Source organism: Cervus canadensis, chromosome 6 (assembly GCF_019320065.1).
Source record: "Cervus canadensis isolate Bull #8, Minnesota chromosome 6, ASM1932006v1, whole genome shotgun sequence".
NCBI classification, from domain to species: domain Eukaryota; kingdom Metazoa; phylum Chordata; class Mammalia; order Artiodactyla; family Cervidae; genus Cervus; species Cervus canadensis.
This window is the reverse complement of record NC_057391.1, coordinates 13,120,266-13,142,065: the sequence shown is the minus strand read 5'-3', so window position 1 is coordinate 13,142,065 and position 21,800 is coordinate 13,120,266. Positions and strand designations below refer to the sequence as shown.

Sequence of the window (21,800 nt, the reverse complement as noted above, 5' to 3'; positions counted from 1 at the left end):
TATGTCAGTTGCTCAGTTGTGTCTGACTCTTTTGGACCCCATGGACTGCAGCCCACCAGGCTCCTCTGTCCATGGAATTCCCCAGGCAAGAATACTAGAGTGGGTAGCCATTCCCTTCTCCAGGAGATCTTCCTGACTCAGGGATTGAACCTGGGTCTCCTACATTGCAGATAGATTCTTTACCGTCTGAGCCAACATTTCAAGCAAGTTTTATTACTTTTGTTTTGTTTACCCTGGATACCAAAATCATCTTTACAGTAAAGCACATATGACAGGCTAAAAACTGTAAAGAAAGCTCCACATGATCTAAATAGCATAAAAATTGATTTGCTTTAAAATATTTCCTCTAAGAATTGAATTTGGCATGTTGTTCTTATTATCTAGTTACTAAGTCGTGTCTGATTCTTTTGCGACCCAATAGACTGTAGCCTACCAGCGTCCTCTGTCCATGGGATGTCCCAGGCAAGAATACTGGTGTGGGTTGCCATTTCCTTCTGCAAGGGATCTTCCTGACCCAGGGATTGAATCTGCATCTCCTGCATTGACAGGTAGATTCTTTCCCATTGAGCAACCAGTGAAGCTTTTGAATTTGGGATATGCTTTACTAAAAATATAAAAGATGTAACACCAAAACTAGGACCCAGAAATAACTGTCATGACATCAAGCATTAAAATGCAGTAAAAATAACACAGAATAACTTTATTAAAGTTTAAATTCTGCCATTATCTTCATATGCAAAACTTGTATGGAAATTAGTAGAACGGATATAAACAAAGCCAAGGAAATTTTGTCTTTACAGTCATCTCACTGAGTGAGCAAAGTTTTTTTTTTTTTGTACTTATTTTAGACCCTAAAATGGCTATTTTACTTACCATTTGGAAGCATGAGACGAATATAAGTTATAATCAATAGGAGTTGTTAACACATGTTGGTGTACAACGTTTAAATACTTCTCAATGTGTATCTGTTACAGAAAAGGTAAAGTTTAGGCCATTAGAGTGGACTGGAAATCCTCACCTAATTTTCTCCATTTCATTAGGTTCACCCTCTGAGTGGTGTAATTAAGCCAAAAGACATAACATGCTATGTGTTTATTACAAGCCTAAGGTATCACTAGGCATCTCAAGGGCAAATTACTTCATCCCAAAAAGTATCATAAACAGTTGAGACTCGAAGCTTAAGTAGCATCTTCACAAATGAAACTGCACAGTAGTCAGTTTGCTCCTTGGTCAGGGAGACTTGCTCGGTACCATGGACACAGAATGTCTTTCTCTGACTAGGACTTCAAGCAAGCATCTGAGCAAAGAGTTTGGCCTTCAGGTAACAGATTATTTTAAATGGCCAAACCCAAAGACTCCAGCTGGGTCCAGCCCTCTCACCATCATGTTATATAGGACAACAGCATGCTAAACCACATCTCTCAGCCTCAGGAGCTGAGCTAGGAAGCCAGTAAGATGGAACAGTGAAGGTTGGAAGCAAGAGTAGAGATGCTGATGGAGGTCTAGATGATGGAGGCGGTCTTTATTGGAACCACGTGCTAATAGATCCTGATTTTGTACATGAGGGTTATCCTAGTCTGAAGACTGGACTCCCCCGTGCCCTTAGGTCCATCTATAATAATGAAGGTCCTATCTACTTTATTTTTTAAGTATTTATTTATTTATTTGGCTGTGCCAGGTCTTTATTGCAACGCATGGGCTCTTTAGTTGGGGCATGTGAACTCTTAGTTACAGCATGTGGGATCTTGTATCCTGAGCAGAAATTGAACCCAGGCCCCCCTGCATTAGAAGCTTGGGATCTTAGCCACTGGACCACCACAGGAAAGTCCTCCTATCTACTTTATTTCTATTTCCAGTGTTATGTACTAGGTTATAATATTTAAAAATTACTTAATCTTAAAATACTTAAGCTATTAAGGAAGAGTGAACTCTTATTTTTTAGAATCCCAGTGATTCTGATAGAAACTCTCTGCAATGTATTGGTATGAATCCTTTTCTGTCAGGCATACTGTTGGACTAAGTAGTTATTTTTAAAATTATAAATTCTTTTTATCAAACCACATTTTAGGGGTCATAAATTACTGCATAACCATATATTATCCATATCTCACATTCTTTGTGGCATGTGACAGGATGTAAATCAATCAACCAGCTAATAATCAACATTCTTAAAAAAGAAACAGGATGGGAAAGCTGATGACCAACCGAAGCCCCCTCTGTTTCAGAATTACACAGAACCTGTGAGAAGCACAGTTCTTCTTGAGGAATCTTTGTCTCCTTCCAGGATTTTATTTAATATCTAAAGCTCTACTTACTTTTAACCCCATTTCAGTCCTTTTGATTGCTGTTTCAAGATTCTGAATGTCCAGAGCCCCGCCTTTTTCCTCAAGCGGGAATTTTGTTAATTTCTCCCTTAATTCATAAAGATCTTCATGGACCTAAAGAGAGAAAAATGTAAAAGAATACATAAATATTACACCTACAACAGTTACTTAGTTTAAAGGTTTGCAACCTGCGTGAACTGCTAGAGACAATAAAGTTGATTTAAAGATGGTGTTCATTGAAAAGACTGTCCTTATAGTTCTAGGATGTGCTTTATTAGATGGCTCCATTACTGTCTTTCAGATTTAGAAAAATTAAGATTTCATACAATTTTCTATTTGTCCTTCCCCCATTAGAAACAGATCCAAGATAAAATTGCAACCCAAATAACTTCTGCTTTCTCTGGTGGAAAAGAAGGTGAGTCAGATATAAGAAAAAGTTCATTCCAAACTCTGATTTCTACTAATTGATTGAGAGGTTAAAAAGAAGAAAGAAAACTTCCAGAAAAGAGAGGTTCTAGTGAAAACAGTGCCTGTCAAAAGAGCATTATAAATATGTTGACAGGGTCTGTTGGTTTTCCATTCTAGCTAGATCTTCCCCACCTAGTGCTCTGAAGAAGCAGTTCTGTAGGTGTGACCTTAATTTTGTTTTAAGTACTCAGAAATGAAAACAATCCATGAAGAAAAAGCAACATGTCATTACTTGAACATTTTCCTTCAGTTCATATTTCCCTTAGAAATGATGAACATTTCTCCAAAGTCAAGCACCCTCAGAGTAACATGAGCATTATAAAATTAGCACAAGATTCTCTGCCTTCATATTAGAAACCAAACTTCTGGAGACAAATACAGATGGCACCAATTATGGCATGGGCTGCTGCCACAAGAGAAACATTTTGCTATGCAAATTTATGAACCCAACACCTGTTTCAGCAATAGTCACACCAATAACAATCTGCAGATTGGGTTGCTAAGGGCATTTTGAAACAGTTACCTTTTTCTCTGTTGGTATAACTGGACCTACACATTGATCCAGCCTATGTTATCAATTACTCTCAAACATTCCCAAGGAGCCAAGTATTTGAAAGATCAAAAGATTTGCATCTTTTCACTGATGAGCAGCAGTCTGGCAGACGGATCAGGTCATTTGTGCCCTGCACAAATTATCATGTCAAGCCTCCAGGGCTCACAGATTGAAATTTGAACACACCTACTGTTTGCTGATAGGCACTAAGGATAAAGATGTATTAATACTTTTTTAAATTTTTTTGTCCAAATTACTGCTGCAAGCTATTTACAGTCTATTGTCTAAACACATTTGGAAAGTACAAAAAGCCAGTTCAAGGGCAAGCCCACTTCCAGGTCCGTAATTTTTTGGTTTAACTTTTTCTTTTTTAAGATTTATTTATTTACGGTTGCATTGGGTCTTCATTTTTCTCTAGTTGTGCATGGACTTCTCATTGTGGTGACTTGTTGCAGAGCACGGGCTCTAGGCACACGGGCTTCAGTAGTTGTGGCTCTAGAGCGCTGGCTCAGTAGTTGTAGCTCACAGGCTTAGTTGCCACAAGGCACCTGGGATCTTTGGAGAGCAGGGATTGAACCCATGTTCCCTGCATTGGCAGGAGGATTCTTAACCACTGGACCACCAGGGAAGCCCTTGGCTCAACTTTTGAATGCACTGAATTTCCTTCTTGTAGCTCTAGTATTTGTAGCTTCATGTATCCTTCTATAATTATACCTGTCAACTGCTGGAGGGACTGAAAACAACACTGGATTATTTATCAGGGAACTGAAAATCCGGCTACTTCATCTGCTTTGTAGGAACCATTATGTCTTCATAGAGTTGTGAGATAATAGGTAATAATCTAACAGTAGGAACTCGGTAAAAGGCAGACGAACATGATTCCTTGTTCTATTACTAGTCACACGATGTCCACGCACACCATCCACATTCCCTCTAGTGTCCTCACCAAGGGGGAAAAAGAGAATTACTCTTCTTATGGAATGAAAATGAGACAATACATGTGAAAATGAACTAATAATATAGGCTTTGGAATCAGACAGCTATGAACTAGAATTCTATTTCCTTCTTTACTAAACTGAGATAGGCCAATTTACTTTTTTTTTTAGAGCCTTAGTGTCCTTATCTGTAAAATGGGGATAAATAGCACCTTTCAATACAGTGGCAAGAATAAAATGAGTTAAAAATATTGTAAAGTGCTTTGTACAGGGCCAGCCACAGAGGAGGGCACTGAGCCAATGCTAATTCTCTTCTGATTGGTAAAGCCTACTGAAGCACTTTGTAACTGGCACTTAGTAAATATTCATTGATTTGAATTATTCTCTTAATCTTTCTCAAGAGCTTTTTACTTTCCTAGCCAGGTATTGTCTTCTTCCCTCTTAGTAACTGCACATCTGTTTGTATAGCTGCAACAGAGACAACTACTGTAGGAAATGTTTCACCAGACCTGGGTAGAAAAAGATTAAGTTCTAAATCTTTGTTCTTTCTTCAAATAGATTCACTCTTCCATACTGAAATTTTAGGTGTCACCCATCATTTTTGTGATCATCAAATACATTGCTTTCCATACATTTCCCAGTTGGAGGAAGATTTTGACAGTTTGGGGACAGGGCTACTTATAATAAGCTCTCAAAAGATGTAATGCAGACAAAAATTGCTCTACAATTTAAATTATTTTTTAGTCTTTTGCCATACCAAAAGACTTGGATCTTAGTTCTAAGTCTTAGTTCCCCAACCAGGGATTGAACCTGGGCTCTTGGCATGAGGAGTCTTAACCACTGGACTGCCAGGGAATTTCCTAGAATTTAAGAGCCATGCAACGAGACTCAGTTTTGTCAAAAGCAGTCTTATAATTCCATTTCTCTATTAGTCCTAGGGTCACACTTTGAGATAAAAGCTAAAGATAAGAGTTTAAATGTGTCATTCTCGTTTTATTGTTATATGTTGTACAGTCCTGGCAAACCAGACAGAAGAGGTTGATAAGAGTTCAGTCAATTCAGTTCAGTCACTCAGTCATGTCCGACTCTTTGTGACCCCATGGACTGTAGCATGCCAGTCCTCCCTGTCTATCACCAACTCCTGGAGTTTACCCAAACTCATGTCCATCGAGTTGGTGATGCCACCCAACCATCTCATTCATCCTCTGTCATCCTCTTCTCCTCCCACCTTCAACAACCTTTCCCAACATCAGGGTCTTTTCCAATGAGTCAGTTCTTCGCATCAGGTGGCCAAAGTATTGGAGTTTCAGCTTCAGCCTCAGTCCTTCCAGTGAATATTCAGGACTGATTTCCTTTAGGATGGACTGGTTGGATCTTCTTGCAGTCCTAGGGACTCTCAAGAGTCTTCTCCAATGCCACAGTTCAAAAGCATCAATTCTTTGGCACTCAGCTTTCTCTATAGTCCATCTCTCACATCCATTCATGACTACATATAATATTAATTTTTTCCCCTCATTATACATATTCTACATTGTATCAGGGAGAATTTTACACTGTATCTACAGATCAGACTCAATAATTAGATTAAGGGGTAGCCTCTCTTTCTCTACATAGCCCTCCACTTAAGTGTGTACAAAGTAACCCTTTTAAGCAAGTAGGGGTGTTGATCAACATGGATATGATTATTCCTAGTTCTTTCCAAAGAGAGATCCAGCCTCTGCCCTTAGACCCTGGGAAGTGATCACTAGGCCCCTGGAGTATCCCACTTGATGGGAATGGGGTTTATGATGGGTGCTTTGAGCTATGCTGTATCAGTTCTAATCTCTAGAGGAATTAGACTAAAATCATTAGTCTGCTCTCTGGGAAGGGCTGAAAACTAAAGTCAGCCAAATGGGCATTGTGACTGAGCTCCAATAAAACCTCTGGACATTAAAATCTTGGGAAAGCTTTCCTAGTCGGCCATAATCTGTATATGTTGTCACATATCATGACTGAAAGGAGGTAATGCCCTCTATGACTCCACTGGGAGAAAATGGCTGGAAGCTCCATTCGTACCCCTTCTGGGCTCTGCCCTGAGCATCTCTTCCCTTGGTTGATTTTCATTTCTATTCTTTTGCTATAAAAACACTGTAATTATAAACACAGTGCTCTTCTGAGTTTTGTGAGTGCTCTAGCAAATTAGCCAATGTGACATGGTTGGGGCTTCCAAAAGTGTAGACAGCTGGTCTGAAATAAGGATAGTTCTAGGGACCCCTGAACTTGTGCCTGGAGTCTAAGCGAGGGCAGTCTTGTGGAGACTCTTCCCTCACACTTGGCAGTTTGGCTAAACTCATTCTAAGGTGATGGTGAAAGCAAGGATAAGAAAAGGTGAGGTAAGAAAATCTGGGTATGATTCATATCGGGGAAGTCTATAAAATTGGTGAGTTTAGGGGTTTGTATTTTGGAAATGTGAACTTAAAGAAGTCTTCCAGAGGGGAGGTAAGAGACCAAATCATGGCAGGAAGAAAAACTGGACCAAGTGCAGATCTGAGTAGAGTTCTGACAGTCCTTAGGAAATTACTTCAAACTTTTAGTTAAGTAGAGCTATATATGAGTTAAAGGTGATGATATGTCAAAAATGTTCTAAAACTATCACATATAAATGTGTGGGGGGGGGGAAGGAGTGCTTTTAACATTCTGGAAAAGTCTGAGTGTAAAGGTCACAAACTGAGTTGTACTGAGAAATTAAAACTTTCCTGATGTTCCCCCCTCAGATTAGAGAAAGTTGCTTTCCTGTGCTTTTTGTCACATTTCCACATTCAAAGTTTAACTTGATTAGCAAGCTTTTATCTTGTTCCCAAGTAAGGAATTTTTATTATTTTTTATTGAGATATAATTGACATAAACATTATATTAGTTTCACATAGACAACATCAGTCAATATTTGTACATATTGCTAAATAATTGCCACAGTGAGGCTAGTTAACATCCATCACCACGTAAAGTTATAATACAACTTTTTTCTTGTGATGAGAACTTGTAAGATTTACTCAGCCGCTTTCAAATATACAGTATTATTAACTGTAATCACCATGGTGTGCATTACCTCCCCAGAACTCCATTATATGCAAGGGACTTTTAGAGCGAAAAAAATTGGGGTACTTAAGAAAAGCAGGGCTTCCCTTGTAGCTCAGCTGGTAAAGAATCCGCCTGCAATGCAGGAGATCAAAAGCAGTTCACCTATTTCAACTTCCGCCCAGATACGTGTCTGATTTGTATCTCCTCCACTTCCCTTACATTGTAGGATCAAAATTTTCAGAATATAACATTTAAAAATGGTGCCTCAGTGGAACATGCATTTTTCCAAAGTAAAGGTCCCAGTGGGGTGTATCGTCCTGGAGTTTTACCAGAGGCGCACTGGTCTCACTTCGACCGCGCAACCTCCAGGGTCAGGCTCAAGAGGTGTGTGAGGCTGGCGAGAGAGGTCTAGGTTGGCACACTTGGGAGTTCTTTAAACCGTGGTGTTGGAGGCAATCTGAGCAGCGGCATGTTAAGTGGGAAAGCGTCAGTGGATGGGCTCTGCTGGGCCTCGCTCGCTGGAAGGGTTCTAGCTGGACAGGGTTAGGAGAGGCCCATTTCCCACCTGGATTAAGATAGATCCGACGGGGTCTTCGTTTTCCTTCTCCTGGGCCATGCCTACAGCCCGGCCGGGATGCCTCCCCGGGAAGGCGCGGTCTCCAGACTCGGGAACTTGCCGCGGAGGGAGCTCGTCCCCATGGCAACGCCAAGTGAAGCCCAGCCTGGTCCACGCCGGGAGCGGAAGAGGGGGCGGGGAGGAGGCAGGGCCAGCCGTGCCTTCTGAGAACGCGCTTTCCTTGGGCGTCTCCCCCGCGCGCCGGAGACCTTGGTATCGCCCAAGGCGGAAGTGGCTCCGGGAAGGAACCGGTTCGCGGGCGCAGTGATGGCTGCGGGCGTCCCCTGCGCGCTCGTTACTAGCTGTTCCTCCACCTTCTCCGCAGACCGGCTAGTGCAACGTGAGTAGCAAGGCTTCTGGGCCGGCCTCCAAGCCCCAGGACAAGCCTCGGCGGGCGGCAGTCCCGGCACCGCGGCCTCTCTCGGGGTCTCGGTCCTCGCCGCGAGCGCTGGGCTCTTTCTCCCCTCGGTGGTGGCCCGAGGCCCCTCGGGTGCCGCTCAGATATGGTCAGGGTGCCTAGTTCCCCGTCCACTGTTAGCTACAATACTCGTTGCTTCTCTGTTTCTGCCTGGCCCACCATGGGGGGTTTGTTCCAGCGTTTTCTGTTAAGTAGGACCTCAACCCAGGGGTTGTCGGCGGGCAGCCGTTGAGGTGAACTGAAAAGGCTCTTAGGAATTGAACCTAGGAACGCGAGCGTCAGGTGCATGATTCGTGATTTATGTTGTCATCCCTGCTCTTGTTCCTCTGCACCCCCCGCCCCATGTTTATATGTTAAGACTTGTTAAACTTGCCCCCTCCACTCTCAGTTATTCACTGCCTTGCCTTCCTCCTGAGACCAGGCCCTCCGCCAGCATTAGTTTTTGGTTATTACTGGACCTAGTCTTTTTCTCTCTAGACCCCCATAGTGGTTGTCAACCTAAGTCACTCTTCAAAGAATCGTAGGCGAGGAGGGGAGACCAGTGGAGTAGAGAGAGCATAGGGTATTGGGCTCGACTCTTCCACTAAGACTCCGCAAAGTTGATTATAACTCAAGACTCCTCTGTTTCAAATTGTGGCTTCGAGTCAGAACGGTGACTCTCAGCTATAACCTATGCCCTTCAGTTTTCTGATCTGTAAAGTGGTGCTAATTTTCACATGACTGTTGTGCTTAACACTTTGAGTGATCAGTCGGTAAATGGTAAATACTATTAATAAATACATTATCTCTCTAGCCTTCGGTTTTCTGATCCTGAAAGTGGGGCGTGCTAAGTCGCTTTAGTCGTGTCCGACTCTTTGCGACCCCATGGACTGTAGCTCGCTAGGCTGTAATGTCCTTGGGATTCTCCAGGCAGGAATACCTAATTGCGGAGATCCAGGGGATCTTCCCGACCCAAGGATCGAACCCGCGTCTCTTATGTCTCCTGCATTGGCAGACAGGTTCTTTAGCCCTAGCGCCACTTGGGAAACCATGAAGTGGGGCGTATGAATCTGTCTCACGGGATTCTTTGAAGGATAGATGATGTGACATTTTGAAAGCATTTGGTAAACTATAAAGCATCATATAAACGTGACTTTTCCTTGTGCTTGTCAATTGACAAAATTAGGCAGGGTGTCTCTCCAGCACAAATACTATATAACTTAGTTATCATTTATGATCTCCTAAATTCCTTGCCAGAGTAAAAGTTTAATTATACACTAAATGGTAACCAGCTCTTTAATTATGCCATTTCCTTACCTCTCAGCAGTGGTCCTTCTCATTTATTTCCTTTCTTTTTAAAAATTGTTTTATTGTAAAAGTAGTGCATAGTCCATTAAATAAGATTTAGCATAATGGAGAAAAGAAAATGACAGCCAGGGTCTCATCACACAAATACAAATACTGTGTTAACATTCCTGTGCATTTATTTCAGTTTTTTCCCCCAATGCACAGATTTTAAAAAATTGGTAATTGCATTTCCAATATATACAATTTTTATCCTGATATAATAGTTTTAACATTTTATTTTTAGCATGTTATATTTTTATTATTTTACATATAAAAATTCAAATATTGTATCTGAAATATTAAATATATTTATATAAACATATGAAGTTATATATTTATAACATTTAAGGCATATGATTTTATAAATATATTTATATAAAATATACTATTTTCATATAATATTTCATATTTTTCATTTGTAAAAATTTACCATTACATTGTAAATTAATTTTCATTATATATTACATCTAGAGAGCGTATTCGAATTTGCTCAGAATTCTTAAGCTTCTTGGTGTAAGCTTCTTTAAATTCCCAAGAGAATTATATGCATTTTGATTTCCATTATTGATATATAGAAGTCCTTTCAAAGTCAGTCTTGAAAGTATTAAGTTTTCTCTTGGCTGTCACGTGCTATTGTTGGCAGGAAGGGGGACCCCTTCAGGGCCGGAGAGTGGACTCTTGTCTAACACTCAGAAAAATGAATTGTCGGAGGAGACACACATGCTGACAAATCGAGAGACTTCATTGGGAAGGGGCACCTGGGCAGAGAGCAGCAGGGTAACCAGGGAACCCAGCAGAGCTGCCTTGCCACGTGGCTCGTAGTTAATGTTTCATGGTAATGGAGTTAGTTTCCAGGTTGTCTCTGGCCAATCTGTCTGACTCTGTCCTTTCCGGTGGCGAGTGCATCGCTTGGTGAAGATGGAGTCCAGCGAGGAAGATTCTGGGAGGTTGGTAGGATGTGTGGACTGGAGTCATCTCTCTTCTTTTGACCTCTCCTCAATTCTTCCAGTTGGTGATATTTTGTTAGTTATGCATTCCTTATCAGGACCTGCTGTCCTAAGATAAGCTTGCAAGTGGTACTATCTTGCGTGCCCAGGGCAGGCAGTTTCAGTCAGTGTTTCCCCTAACAGTTTAAGAATTTGCAGACACAGTCATTTCTTGAAGGAGTTGTTTACCTGTAGTTGGTGAATGGTAATACTGTACTTCTTTAAAATATATTAGTATCGTTGGAAATGAAATAAGTCCTGTAAAACAATCCACTTTATTTCTGTATATAAAATGTTTCTTGGATAGCTTCTATGTTTGTTAAAATTAGATAACCTTTCCTTTGTGGTTCCATTAATGTTTTATAGTGAAAAATAAGAACAATTAATGAAGAGATTAGTTGAGTAAGTAAAAGTGAACCATAAAAGAGAGATTTTACCCAGGTTAATGATTTGGGTAACCATGGTAACAGTGGAATGTAGTATTTGCTGAGTTTCGATTCTGTTTTATCATAATTAAAGATGGATTCATCACAGTTTGAGTCTAAGTTTGGCATAAAAGATGGAGACTACTATAATGAATGACTTTTGTTAAGTGTTCAGTGACATTAAGTATGGTTTTGGACTGAATCTTAATTTACCTTTTTGGGAAGATTTGGTTTCCTTCCATGCATTAGGAAGAAGAACATTTCGGCTTTCTCCAGTTTCTTTCCTTCAACATTTGATCTATTTCATTGCTTTTAACCAACAATGGGAAATATTTCTTAACCAAATTACCAAGTTTATTGTAAGTATTCATGAAATAAAAATCAGTATGCCTCCACTCTGGGTAAAGTATGGACTTGTGAGAAGCTTTTTTCATTTTGTCACTCAGGGGCTTTATGTGCAGTTTTCTGGGTAGGTATCTGACATCAGTTAAAAGGGGTCTTACCCTTTTAGATTTTTAAAGGGGAATGAAGGTTCAGGATACTTGTGCAAGGCTATATGTGGTGTGCGAGCAAGTGTCTGTACCCCCAGGCCAGATGTCTTTCCACCTCACATATGTTTATACGAACATTTTACATTTATTCTGGAAAAGTGTATTCTGATATTAAGAACAGAGCTAGTCTCTGTGCCAGTTTATTGTTTAGTCGCTAAACCATGTCCAACTCTTTTTGCAACCCCATGGACTATAGCCCGCCAGGCTCCTCTGTCCATGGCATTTCTCAGGGAAGGATAGTGGGGTGGGTTGCCATTTCCTTATCCAGGGAATCTTTCCAACCTAGGGGTCCAACCAGTGTCTCCTACACTGGCAGGTGGATTCTTTACTACTGAACCCCCAGGGAAGCCAGTTACTGTAGCGAAAATGATTGCTAAGAGACTATTCCTGTCTTCAGGAAGGATGTGGTCAAAGTGCGTGCTCCACCTGGGAAAGTATTAAAATGTATTAGTAGATACCTAAGTCTTAACATCTTGTTCTACTTTCCTAGAAGAAACTTTCGATAGAAAAATCACATTTGGTTTTAATATATGTAATGCATATTTAGCAACTGTAAGCGGTTTAGGTTCTACACCTAAACATTTGGAGCAAAATTGTTTTCTTCCTGTGAAATGTGGAAATTTGGAAATCTTAACATCAAGCATTTTTGTGTATATCGATAGTCTTCCCAAGCATGTTTTCACATAATTCAGTTTGGTTCTTGTATCCCCGTGAATTAACAAAGTCAGCTTTTCTCCATTTTACAAATGAAGAAACTGTGGCTCAGAAGCACTTGAGTTGTCTAGATTGCTGAAGTGTACCAAGTGTGGAGGATATGTTCTCTTTCGGGATTTGTGTGCATGGGCTGTGCGAATGAAATATGTTGAAATTCTTCAGCAATCAGAACTATTTAAGGTGGTGGCATTGAAGAGAGAAGATTAACTCTAAAAGAAGGTTTTAAAATATGCTCATATTTCCATTTAGAATGGTTGAAGTCTTAATTCTGAGTGAAGGAAAAAAATCATTGCCCAAAGCATCTGTATTTTAAATAGAGCATGCGCATGCCTAATAGTCTTTAACAGTGTCTGGATTTTTTTCCCCTCAATTGAGGGAGCCCACAGTACAAACATTGTATATATTAGTCAGTTCTGCTATATAGAATTAACATTAAAATTAAAGTGTTGTTCCAGATCATGTCTAACAGCATCCCTTCTAAATGTAAAATTCTAAGTATTGGTTATTTTTATGTTAGATTATATAGTTCAGTTCAGTCACTCAGTTATTGTCAACTCTTTGCGACCCCATGGACTGCAGCATGCCAGGCTTCCCTGTCCATCACCAACTGTCGGAGCTTGCTCGAACTCATGTCTATAGAGTCGGTGATGCCATCCAACCATCTCATCCTCTGTTGTCCCCTTCTCACGCCTTCAATCTTTCCCACTATCAGGGTCTTTTCTAGTGAGTCAGTTCTTCACATCAGGTGGCCAAAGTATTGGAGTTTCAGCTTCAGCCTCAGTCCTTCCAATGAATATTCAGGACTGATTTCCTTTAGGATAGACTGGTTGGATCTCCTTGCAGTCCAGGGGACTCTGAAGAGTCTTCTCCAGCACCACAGTTCAAAAACATCAGAGTTTATATAATACTTTTTTTTTTCATGTTTATCTTTTGAAAATTGAAGAATCAAGCCCCATTTTAAAGTTTCAGTAGACACTTCACTTGTAGTAAAGAATCTGACATTTTGTGTTTGGAATTCAGATGCATTTTTACCCATAGAAACATTCTGCTGGTCCTCAGGTTTCTAAAACTGTGGAACCAGGTAGCTCAATTATAAGATGGATAAACTAGGCTTTGGGGAATTATACAGGCAAAGCTGGCCATCAGACTGCCCACTGCTGCTTTAGGAAGTATTCATTCTGTGAACTGGGAGTTTGTCCTAGGTCTGTCAGACTCCTACAGTTTACAGAAGATCTTAAAGTCATTTGCTAAAGAGAACATTCCTAATTCGGGGTAGGGGCTATTATACAATTTAGCCAAGGTTATCTAGCAACAGAATAGGGATAGGAACTTGTGACTTCTAATTTAGGTTTTTCTGTAGCAGCTTGAGGAGCTTGAATGGAGCCTTTTAGTTTACTCTGGAAATAAGTAATAATCTTTGCTTTAACAAAGTTGCTTATTTTGTTGTGGTAGGAGAACTCTGCCTTTGATTGGATTGTGTATTTCCAAGTCTGTATTTTCCTCAAAGGAAGAAAGATTGGGCCAGGAAGATTTACCACAAGGATGATTTCAAATGATAGTGGAGGAACTTTGATTTGTTTTCAACTAGAATACTTAATATATTTAATTTTCAAATAACATTAAAAGAAGGCTCAAGATTTTTGTCTTTATTAAATGAGGAATATTAAGTCATCAACCTTAAAATTAAATAGAAGTTCACATCCTCTCCAGACTCAAAGGGACTTAAAACACGTTCATGTTATCTTTCTGTGTGTCTGTGTATGTGTGTGTGTATAGTTGTATGTAAAATTAAAGCTCAAAGAGATTGTGATTTTCTAAGTTTGTTTAGGTCAGAAAAGTTGGGGAGCCAAGATTCAGTTCTATCCTGTGTGTGTGAAATCTGATGAACTTCCTGGTGACCAGAGTTATATGTCTTCAAGGTGAATTGAGGGACAGAAGAAATTACAGTAGATTTTACTACTACATTGACAACTTTTATGGTTCAAAATAAGTTTATACCTTTTCTTTCATGATAGTTGGAACCTTAGTAGATGAACTATGGTAAGTTAAATAATAAATGAAAATGCCTCTGTTGGTGCCCAATTTGTTTTTTTAATCCATCGAGTAGAGAATTTGTATGAAGTGTTAGACTAATCCTTTAGCCATTGTTGATGAGTTAAATGATTATAAGGTGTTTGTCTTCCCAGTAAATGGCATTCCAGTAACTCAGGTTGGGGAGCAGGCCGAGAACAGCAGTGGGGAAGTATTACACATCAGACCATGTTGCACAAAACCGTTGATGATACTGAGAGTATTGCATCATCCTGGAGAACTGAATGTGTCAAGACTCAGAGCTTTCTTTCTGGGCCACACAATGGCTTGTTTTTGTGCTGCAAAAGGTAAAAACATCCAGAAGATATGCAGTGGTCATTTGGGTTAAAGAACTTGCTGCCTTTTGCCCTGAATAATTCCTTAGCAAATAGTGACACTCAGTAAATAATGAAATCTGATATGAAACCATTTTTTTTAAGCTAAAAATATGCAAATTGTTTTAAATATGTCTGACAAGAATGAGAATCCTGGACACGACATTGTATTTATTTTGGAGCCAGTGTACAAGCACTTCCCTGATAATTACTTATCCAGGAAGCAAGACTAAGGTATATTAAGACAGAGAGGATATTGTGAAAGTTTTCAAGAGCCTTTGTGATATTTCAGGTTCAGTAACAAATGACCTATTTAGGGTTTAATTTTCTACATAGACCTGAAAGCTGGTTCTACACAGGGGTAAAGTAGTATCTTACCTGAATCAAAATTGGTATGCTTAGAGCAGAAAAATGAGCAGGATCATTTGGTAATAAACAACACTGTTATGCTGACAAGAGAATTACCATTCTGTCTGAATTCTGCTGGGGTTTTTAGGACTTTTTGTGGGGAAAACATTTGTGAGTTGAGCACTGAGTTCTACCCACTTCCTAGCTACCTGACTTTAAGCAAGTTAATTTTTCATCCCACAGACACTTAACTGTCTTTGCACGTGTTGTCATTGTTCTCAGCGTCTAAATCCTGTGCCTCAGTCACCTACCTTATCCATAAAGTGAGAGCATTGTCTCCCAGTTTCCATGATTTTTTTTCCAAGCCCCTTTATTGGGGTGTAATTTAAATGCCATAAAATTCACCTGTTTTTAAGTGTAGCCCATTCCTGTCATCCTAGAAGAAAACCTGTTAGCCATCATTCCTCATTCCCAGCCCCAGCTCTGGGCAACCACTAATACACCTCCCACCACCATACAGTTGCCTTTTCTGGACATTTTATGTAAAAGGAATCATACAGTATGTGGTCTTTTGTGCCTGGCTTCTTTTACTTAGCTTGATGTTTTTGAGATTCATCCCTGTTGTAGCATGTACTTGGTATTCCATTATATGGCTAGATCACATTTTGTTTACCTATTCATCAGTTGATAGACATTTGGTTGTTTCCACTTTTTGGCTATTATGAACAAATGCTATGAATAATAATAATATGAATGCCATTATGGACTTTCTAAGAACCTGTTGTATTATTTTATGAAACTGCTGGACTTTTCCAGAGTGGCTGTATCACTTTACCTTTCCCATCAGCGATGTATGTTGTTTAATCTCTTAGTCGTGTTCGACTCTTTTGCGACCCCAGGGATTGCAGCCTGCCAGGCTTCTCAGTCTGTGGGATTTCCCAGGCAAGGTAACTGGAATGGGTTGCCATTTCCTTCTGCAGGGATCTTCCTGACCCAGGGATCAACCCGCATCTCCTGCATTACAGGCGGATTCTTTACCTCTGAGCCACTGGGGAAAATGTATGAGAGTTTCAGTTTTTCCACATTTTTGACAACAGTTGTTTTTGTTTGTATTGTCAGTTAGTATTTTCAGTTTCATTCTAGTGGGGGTGAGGTAGTGTTTCATTGTGGTTCTAATTTGCATTTTTTTAGTAACTAATGATGTTGAGAATCTTTTCATGTGTATATAGTCCATTCGTATATCTTTGATCAAAAATTTATTCAGATCTTTTGCTCATTTAAAAAAATTGAAGTATAGTTGAGTTACAATACAGTGTTGTGTTAAACAACAAAGTGATTCAGTTTTATATATATATCGGATAATTTTCCATTATAGGTTATTATAAGACACTGAATATAGTCCCTGTGCTGTCTTGTCTCTATTTTATGTGTAGTGGTCTGTATCTGTTAACCCTGTGCTCCTAATGTCTCTTCTCATCTCTGCTTTGGTAACCACGTTTGCTTTCTGTCTATGAGTCTATTTCTGCTTTGTATATAGATTCGTTATTATTTTTTGAGTCCACATATAAGTTATATCATATAATATTTGTCTTCCTCTGGTTTCACTGAGTGTAATATTGTCTAAATCCGTCTATGTTGCTGCAAATGGCAATATTCATTCTTGTTTATGGCTGAGTAATATTCCATTATATATGTATGCTGCATCTTTGTAAACCAATTGTCTGTTGATGGGCACTTGGGTTGTTTACATATCTTACTTTTTTCCCCATTAAAAAACCCTTTATCTTCTTATTAATGAGTTGTAAGAGTATTTTATGTATCCTAGATAAAATTCCTTATCATGTATGTAATTTGTGAATATTTTCTCCTGTTCTGTGGCTTATCATTTGGTTTTCTTGATGGTATCTTTTGAAATGCAGACTTTTAAAATTTTGATGAAGTCCAGTTTATTGATATCACAGTTTACTTTTTCTATAACCCTTTGACTGTGTGTTGTCCAGTTATGATTTTAGCCTGTTTTGAAGAACCTTTTGGGTACTGGGATGTTGGGTCTATTACCTTTGTAATGTTTTTCATTGGACCAAGCTTATTTTCAATGCATGCATACAGAATAAATGTTCTTCATTGAATTTATTCTGTTTTGACAGGTTCATCTCAAATATGTTTACCTTCTTTCAGAATAAATTAACATCTGCTGCAGATTCTGTTGTTAACTTGAGCTGACATCAGTATTTTTGGTGTGAAGTTTAATTACTTGATGCTGGCTTGTTTATGAAAATTACCATTTGAGTATAAAAATTATTTTCATCTCATAATTGTCCTCTTCAGGCTTATGTGTTCTTCATTTGTAAATTATTTTCAAAACATCTAAGATTAATTGCCAGATAATGTTTATGGTTAAAAGAATTTAAAAATACTTTTAAGATAGGTTTTTGATCAGATGCAAATGAATGGCATTTATGTCTGTGGTCGGAGGTTATTGTGACTGGCTGTAAAAGGCTAGCTTCAGTTCTGTAAGAAAGAATAAAACCAGCTGTGCATTCCACACTTCTGTTTTGTTTCATGAATGCAGTTAAGTCAGTGCCACAAGTTCTTTTGCTTTAAATTAGGGTTTCCGAGTATCAGCGTTGTTGACATTTTGGACCGAGTGATCTTCTGCTGTATGGGGCCGCCCTGCGTGTTGTGTTCCTGGCCTCTGCCCGCTAGGTGCCAGTAGCATCTCCCCAGTTGCAAGAACTGAAAACGTCTGCAGATGTTGGCATGCCCCTTGGAGGCAAGGTCGTCTCCCAGTGAAGAGTCACTGCTTTAGATACGTGTCTCACGCTATGAGAATAGTCATGGGATTCAAAGGAGTCCCCTCCTTTCCCCAAGTGTAAGTAGGAGTTGTCTGTCAGCTGTGCCACTGGAATTGATAAAGTGGTCTTTGCAAGAAGCCCAGGAAACTTAGAGGCTGGTGGTTCTTCCTTGGTCCTCCTAAGGCACTCCTCCATAATCTCTCTCCCCTACCTGCCAGCTTCGTTATGTTCTTTAGTGCATATTGCTCTTTCATGGACAAGCAGAGACACCCCCACCCCTAGTTATTTTTTTTTGAACTTTTTAGTTTTGTATTGGGGTGTGGCTGATAAACAATGTTGTGGTAGTTTCAGTTGGACAGCAGAGGGTCTGAGCCATACATGTGTCCATTCTCCCCCAAGCTGCTGTCCCATCCAGGCTGCAACATAACATTGAGCAGAGTTCCCTGTGCTATAGGATAGGTCCTTGTTGGTTATCCATTTAAATATAGCAGTGTGGACATGTCCATCCCAAACTCCCTAACTGTCCCAGTTATTTTAACAGGAAGATGTGGTAACCATTTCCAGATGGGTATTGGAAGAAAGTGAACTTGAGGAAAAGGAGGAGGACTGAGTTGGATTTCCTCTGCTTCAACTTTTAAAACTTAAGCCCCAAAGCACATGGAAATGTGAATTTAGAGAGTGACCAGAGAGGACTGTGTGAGGAAGAGGTAATCAAGTGTTGTGAGCAAACCAGAATTGCTGTAGTCTTGTTAAAGCAGGCGTATGTTGCTTTAACTCAGTCCAGTTCCCCTTCTCAGTCACTTAATACTGCTCCACTGATGGAGCTGTCATCTACACGCAGACAGATGTTGCATTTATGTGTACCAGGAGGCTGCAGGATGATTACTCAGAGAATCACAGAGAAGAATTTCCCGACATTTGTCTCTGTAAAGTCCCAGCCCTAACCTTGCAGTTTTAACCTTTAAATGGCACACAGGCTCCAAAGGCCCTTTCCATTGCAGCAGTATGAGCTACTCCTAGTGATTGGGGAATAATCTGGCAGTTAATAACAGCTGCAGAGTTTTTGACAGAGCAGGCACCCATCTTATACAACGTTCTCATGAAATTGTGGTTATGAAATGGTCACTGGTTGCAACAGCACAGAGCCATTATGAATTTTAAAGATTTCTGTCTTTCCTCCTCTCTGGTTAATGAAAACCCTGGCTGTCATATATTTTCCCGAATCACATTTTGCTCAATTCTTTTCTTTCATAATGGTTGCTTTCCCCTTCAGCTGACGTCAGACTCCACTGCCTCCTATAATTTTCCTAATTGCTTTCTCTTCTGTCTCAGTCTGCACAGTAACAATGGAAAAGAAAAATTCAAGAAGGCTGACTTTGGGGGGGTGGCCAGGGAGGCTTAAGGGAGGTGGTTATTTCCTAATTGTGATGTTTCTTAGGCACTTTCCGCAGCGCGGGTGTAACTTGTCCTCCTAGAGTCAGGAGAGCTGTCACACGTGAGGACCCTGAGCTGGCGAGGAGGACGTGAGCTTACTGAGGGCCTGCTCTGTGCCCGGAGCCCACCTGCGCTTCTTGTGTAGCGTTTTATTTAATCTTCAAGGTGCCGTTTGAGGAGTGTTTTTATCTCCTGTTGCAGGTGAGGAGCTGACGGAGAGGTTAGTTTGCCGTTCTCACCCAGGGCTAGCGTTCAGATACAGGTCCCTCTGACCCTGGGGCTGTGCTGTCTCCTTTTCCTGGCCTTTTGAGGTGAGCAGTACTGTCATCTCAGAGGGAAGGGGAAGCAAATGTGGGTCCCCGGAGTAGTGTGCACCATGAAAGACCCTGGTGTTGGGCTGGAGGTTACAGTCCTCTGCTGCAAAGGCAGTTTCAGGTCTATGAGAAAGACTAAAACTAACTGTATTCTCAGAAGAGTTCTGCTTTCTGGAAGGATCATCTTGATTTGAAATGGCAGCTATCACTTCCCTCAAGGCATAGAAAATAAGATTTTAACCACTGGACAGCTCTTCGCAAAGAATATCATGATTAATTAAGTGCCCATTAATTCTACTGGTATTAAAAGTGTCTTTAATTGTCCAACTGAAGGAGATAGGAATACTCTAAAAGAGTATCAGTTCCTCGAGTGCACTAATTTGGTCTTTTTTGGCTGGAGTAGATGGGAGAAAAGGAGTAAGGTAAAGGTTATATTTATATATATGTATGTGTGAAATTGGATATTTGTGCTGTTTGAGAAATTTGCCTTGGATCTTCAGTCTGCTTCTTAGTTCACGATAAAGAGAGTATTACCTTTTGTTGATTCTAAACCACAAAAAGCTACTTCCCTCCTTTCTTTCATGATTCCTTTTCAAATTTATACTTTTTTCTGAGGGAAGGAACATCAGAAAAGATGGAAAGTAGTACAAAGAGGGGCAAGAAGCAGAAGGAGTCTTTGAGTTGCTGGGCTGAAACTTTTCTTACAGTTCTCTTTAACTCTTGAATCTCTTCACTGACTTCCTGTGTGGGAGGGACTGTAGGGGAAATAAATTCCCCCAAAAGTGAGAAATAAGTAGGAGCTTCTGGAGAAATGATGGCTGTGTAAGTTTCTCAACCAGGGAGGGAGATTTATACTGTGCTTAAAGCTGGGGGAAAGGTTTATACTTGTTACTGGAACCGATTTGACATTTAACTTCTCATCTAAAAGCATTACAAATTAACTATTTTAAGCTGTGAAACCACTTGTAGTAACAGACCCAGCAATTAATCACCTAGTATTTGTCTCTTAAAAAATGATGTATTACAGCTCCACCAGGTGGCTGCCGGCAGTGTGAATGAGACAGGCCATCATCCTCCAGGAGGAGGGAAAAGCTGCTCTTGCTTGCGTGTGTGCATCATTTTGAATCCATCAAAATCCAGCTGAGTGCAGGGCTTCCCAGGGTACAGGGCTTCCGAGGTGGTGCTAGTGGTAAAGAACCCTCCTGACAATGAAGGAGGTGTTAAGAGACACGGGTTTGATCCCTAGGTTGGGATGATCCCCTGGGCATGGTAACTCAATCTAGTGTTCTTGCCTGGAGAATCCCTTGAGCGGAGGAGCCTGGGAGGCTACAGTCCATGGAGTCACAAAGTGTCAGACACACCTGAAGCAACCTAGCATGCATTCAGGGCAAAGAAGAGAGACCATGGCAGGTTTTTCTAGGAAGTCTGTCTGGCAAAAAACTCCCACAAGATCACTATGACTCATTTTTGACATATAAATACCCAAACCCATAGACAGTTTTCTGATGGGTTAGTTGTATCTCTCATGTCTTTGGGTATCCTCATTCTGGCTGTTGTTTTGGGTTTTCATGAAAAGGCGGAGGATACTTCGGCCCGTAGTTGATTTTAGCTTGTGACTGTTAGACACCTGAATGTGACTTAGCCCAGATGCTAGATATTGCAGTGTGTAATGTACCACAGTGGAGTAGGAGAGATGCTAGTGACCTGGACTGTTTTAGGCTCTGCTCCTATTAGGCAGGTGGCTTTTTTTCTTTGGTTGTCAGTTTTCTTATCTGGAAATGAGTGAATTATACTGACCATCTCCATAAACTCTTAGCCATGTACACCAGCATTTAAGTGGTTTTTGCTTTAATTTGGAAAAGAATAAACTCGTTAAACATTTGAAACCAAATATAAAAGATGAAGGAGAAAAGCTATACTTAGTGTAAGCATTTACATTTTTTAAATTAAACTCTACATTATGATATTGATGATAAGAACTAGAATGAGCCAATCTTCACTTTTCTCTCTCTGGTTCTAATATGGCACAGATGTGATAATAAAGCCCATATGCAGCCTTGCTGAAAGTATCTGATTAGACATAAAATGTTGAAAAAAAATCTGATAAGTAAATTGAGCCATCAAGTTGTTT

The 21,800-nt window shown here is 40.1% G+C and overlaps 2 protein-coding genes across 3 annotated transcripts in view; one reads left to right on the top strand and one right to left on the bottom strand.

Moving 5' to 3' along the window:
- The window catches only part of IQCH (IQ motif containing H), a 236,794-nt gene extending 228,768 nt beyond the window's left edge, over positions 1-8,026 (bottom strand). Inside the window, exons 1-3 of the mRNA XM_043470878.1 lie at positions 7,903-8,026; positions 2,316-2,438; positions 874-965 (exon numbers count right to left, since the gene is read on the bottom strand). Coding sequence (XP_043326813.1) covers positions 874-965; positions 2,316-2,438; positions 7,903-7,953 — 266 coding nt within the window. The 5' untranslated portion in view covers positions 7,954-8,026. The remainder of the gene's footprint in view (positions 1-873; positions 966-2,315; positions 2,439-7,902) is intronic.
- Positions 8,027-8,148: 122 nt separating this feature from the next.
- Positions 8,149-21,800, top strand: part of AAGAB (alpha and gamma adaptin binding protein) — a 73,198-nt gene continuing 59,546 nt past the window's right edge. For both annotated transcript variants that reach the window (XM_043470881.1, XM_043470880.1), the window contains exon 1: positions 8,149-8,293. In XM_043470881.1, the coding sequence (XP_043326816.1) occupies positions 8,221-8,293 (73 nt within the window). In that variant the 5' untranslated portion in view covers positions 8,149-8,220. The remainder of the gene's footprint in view (positions 8,294-21,800) is intronic.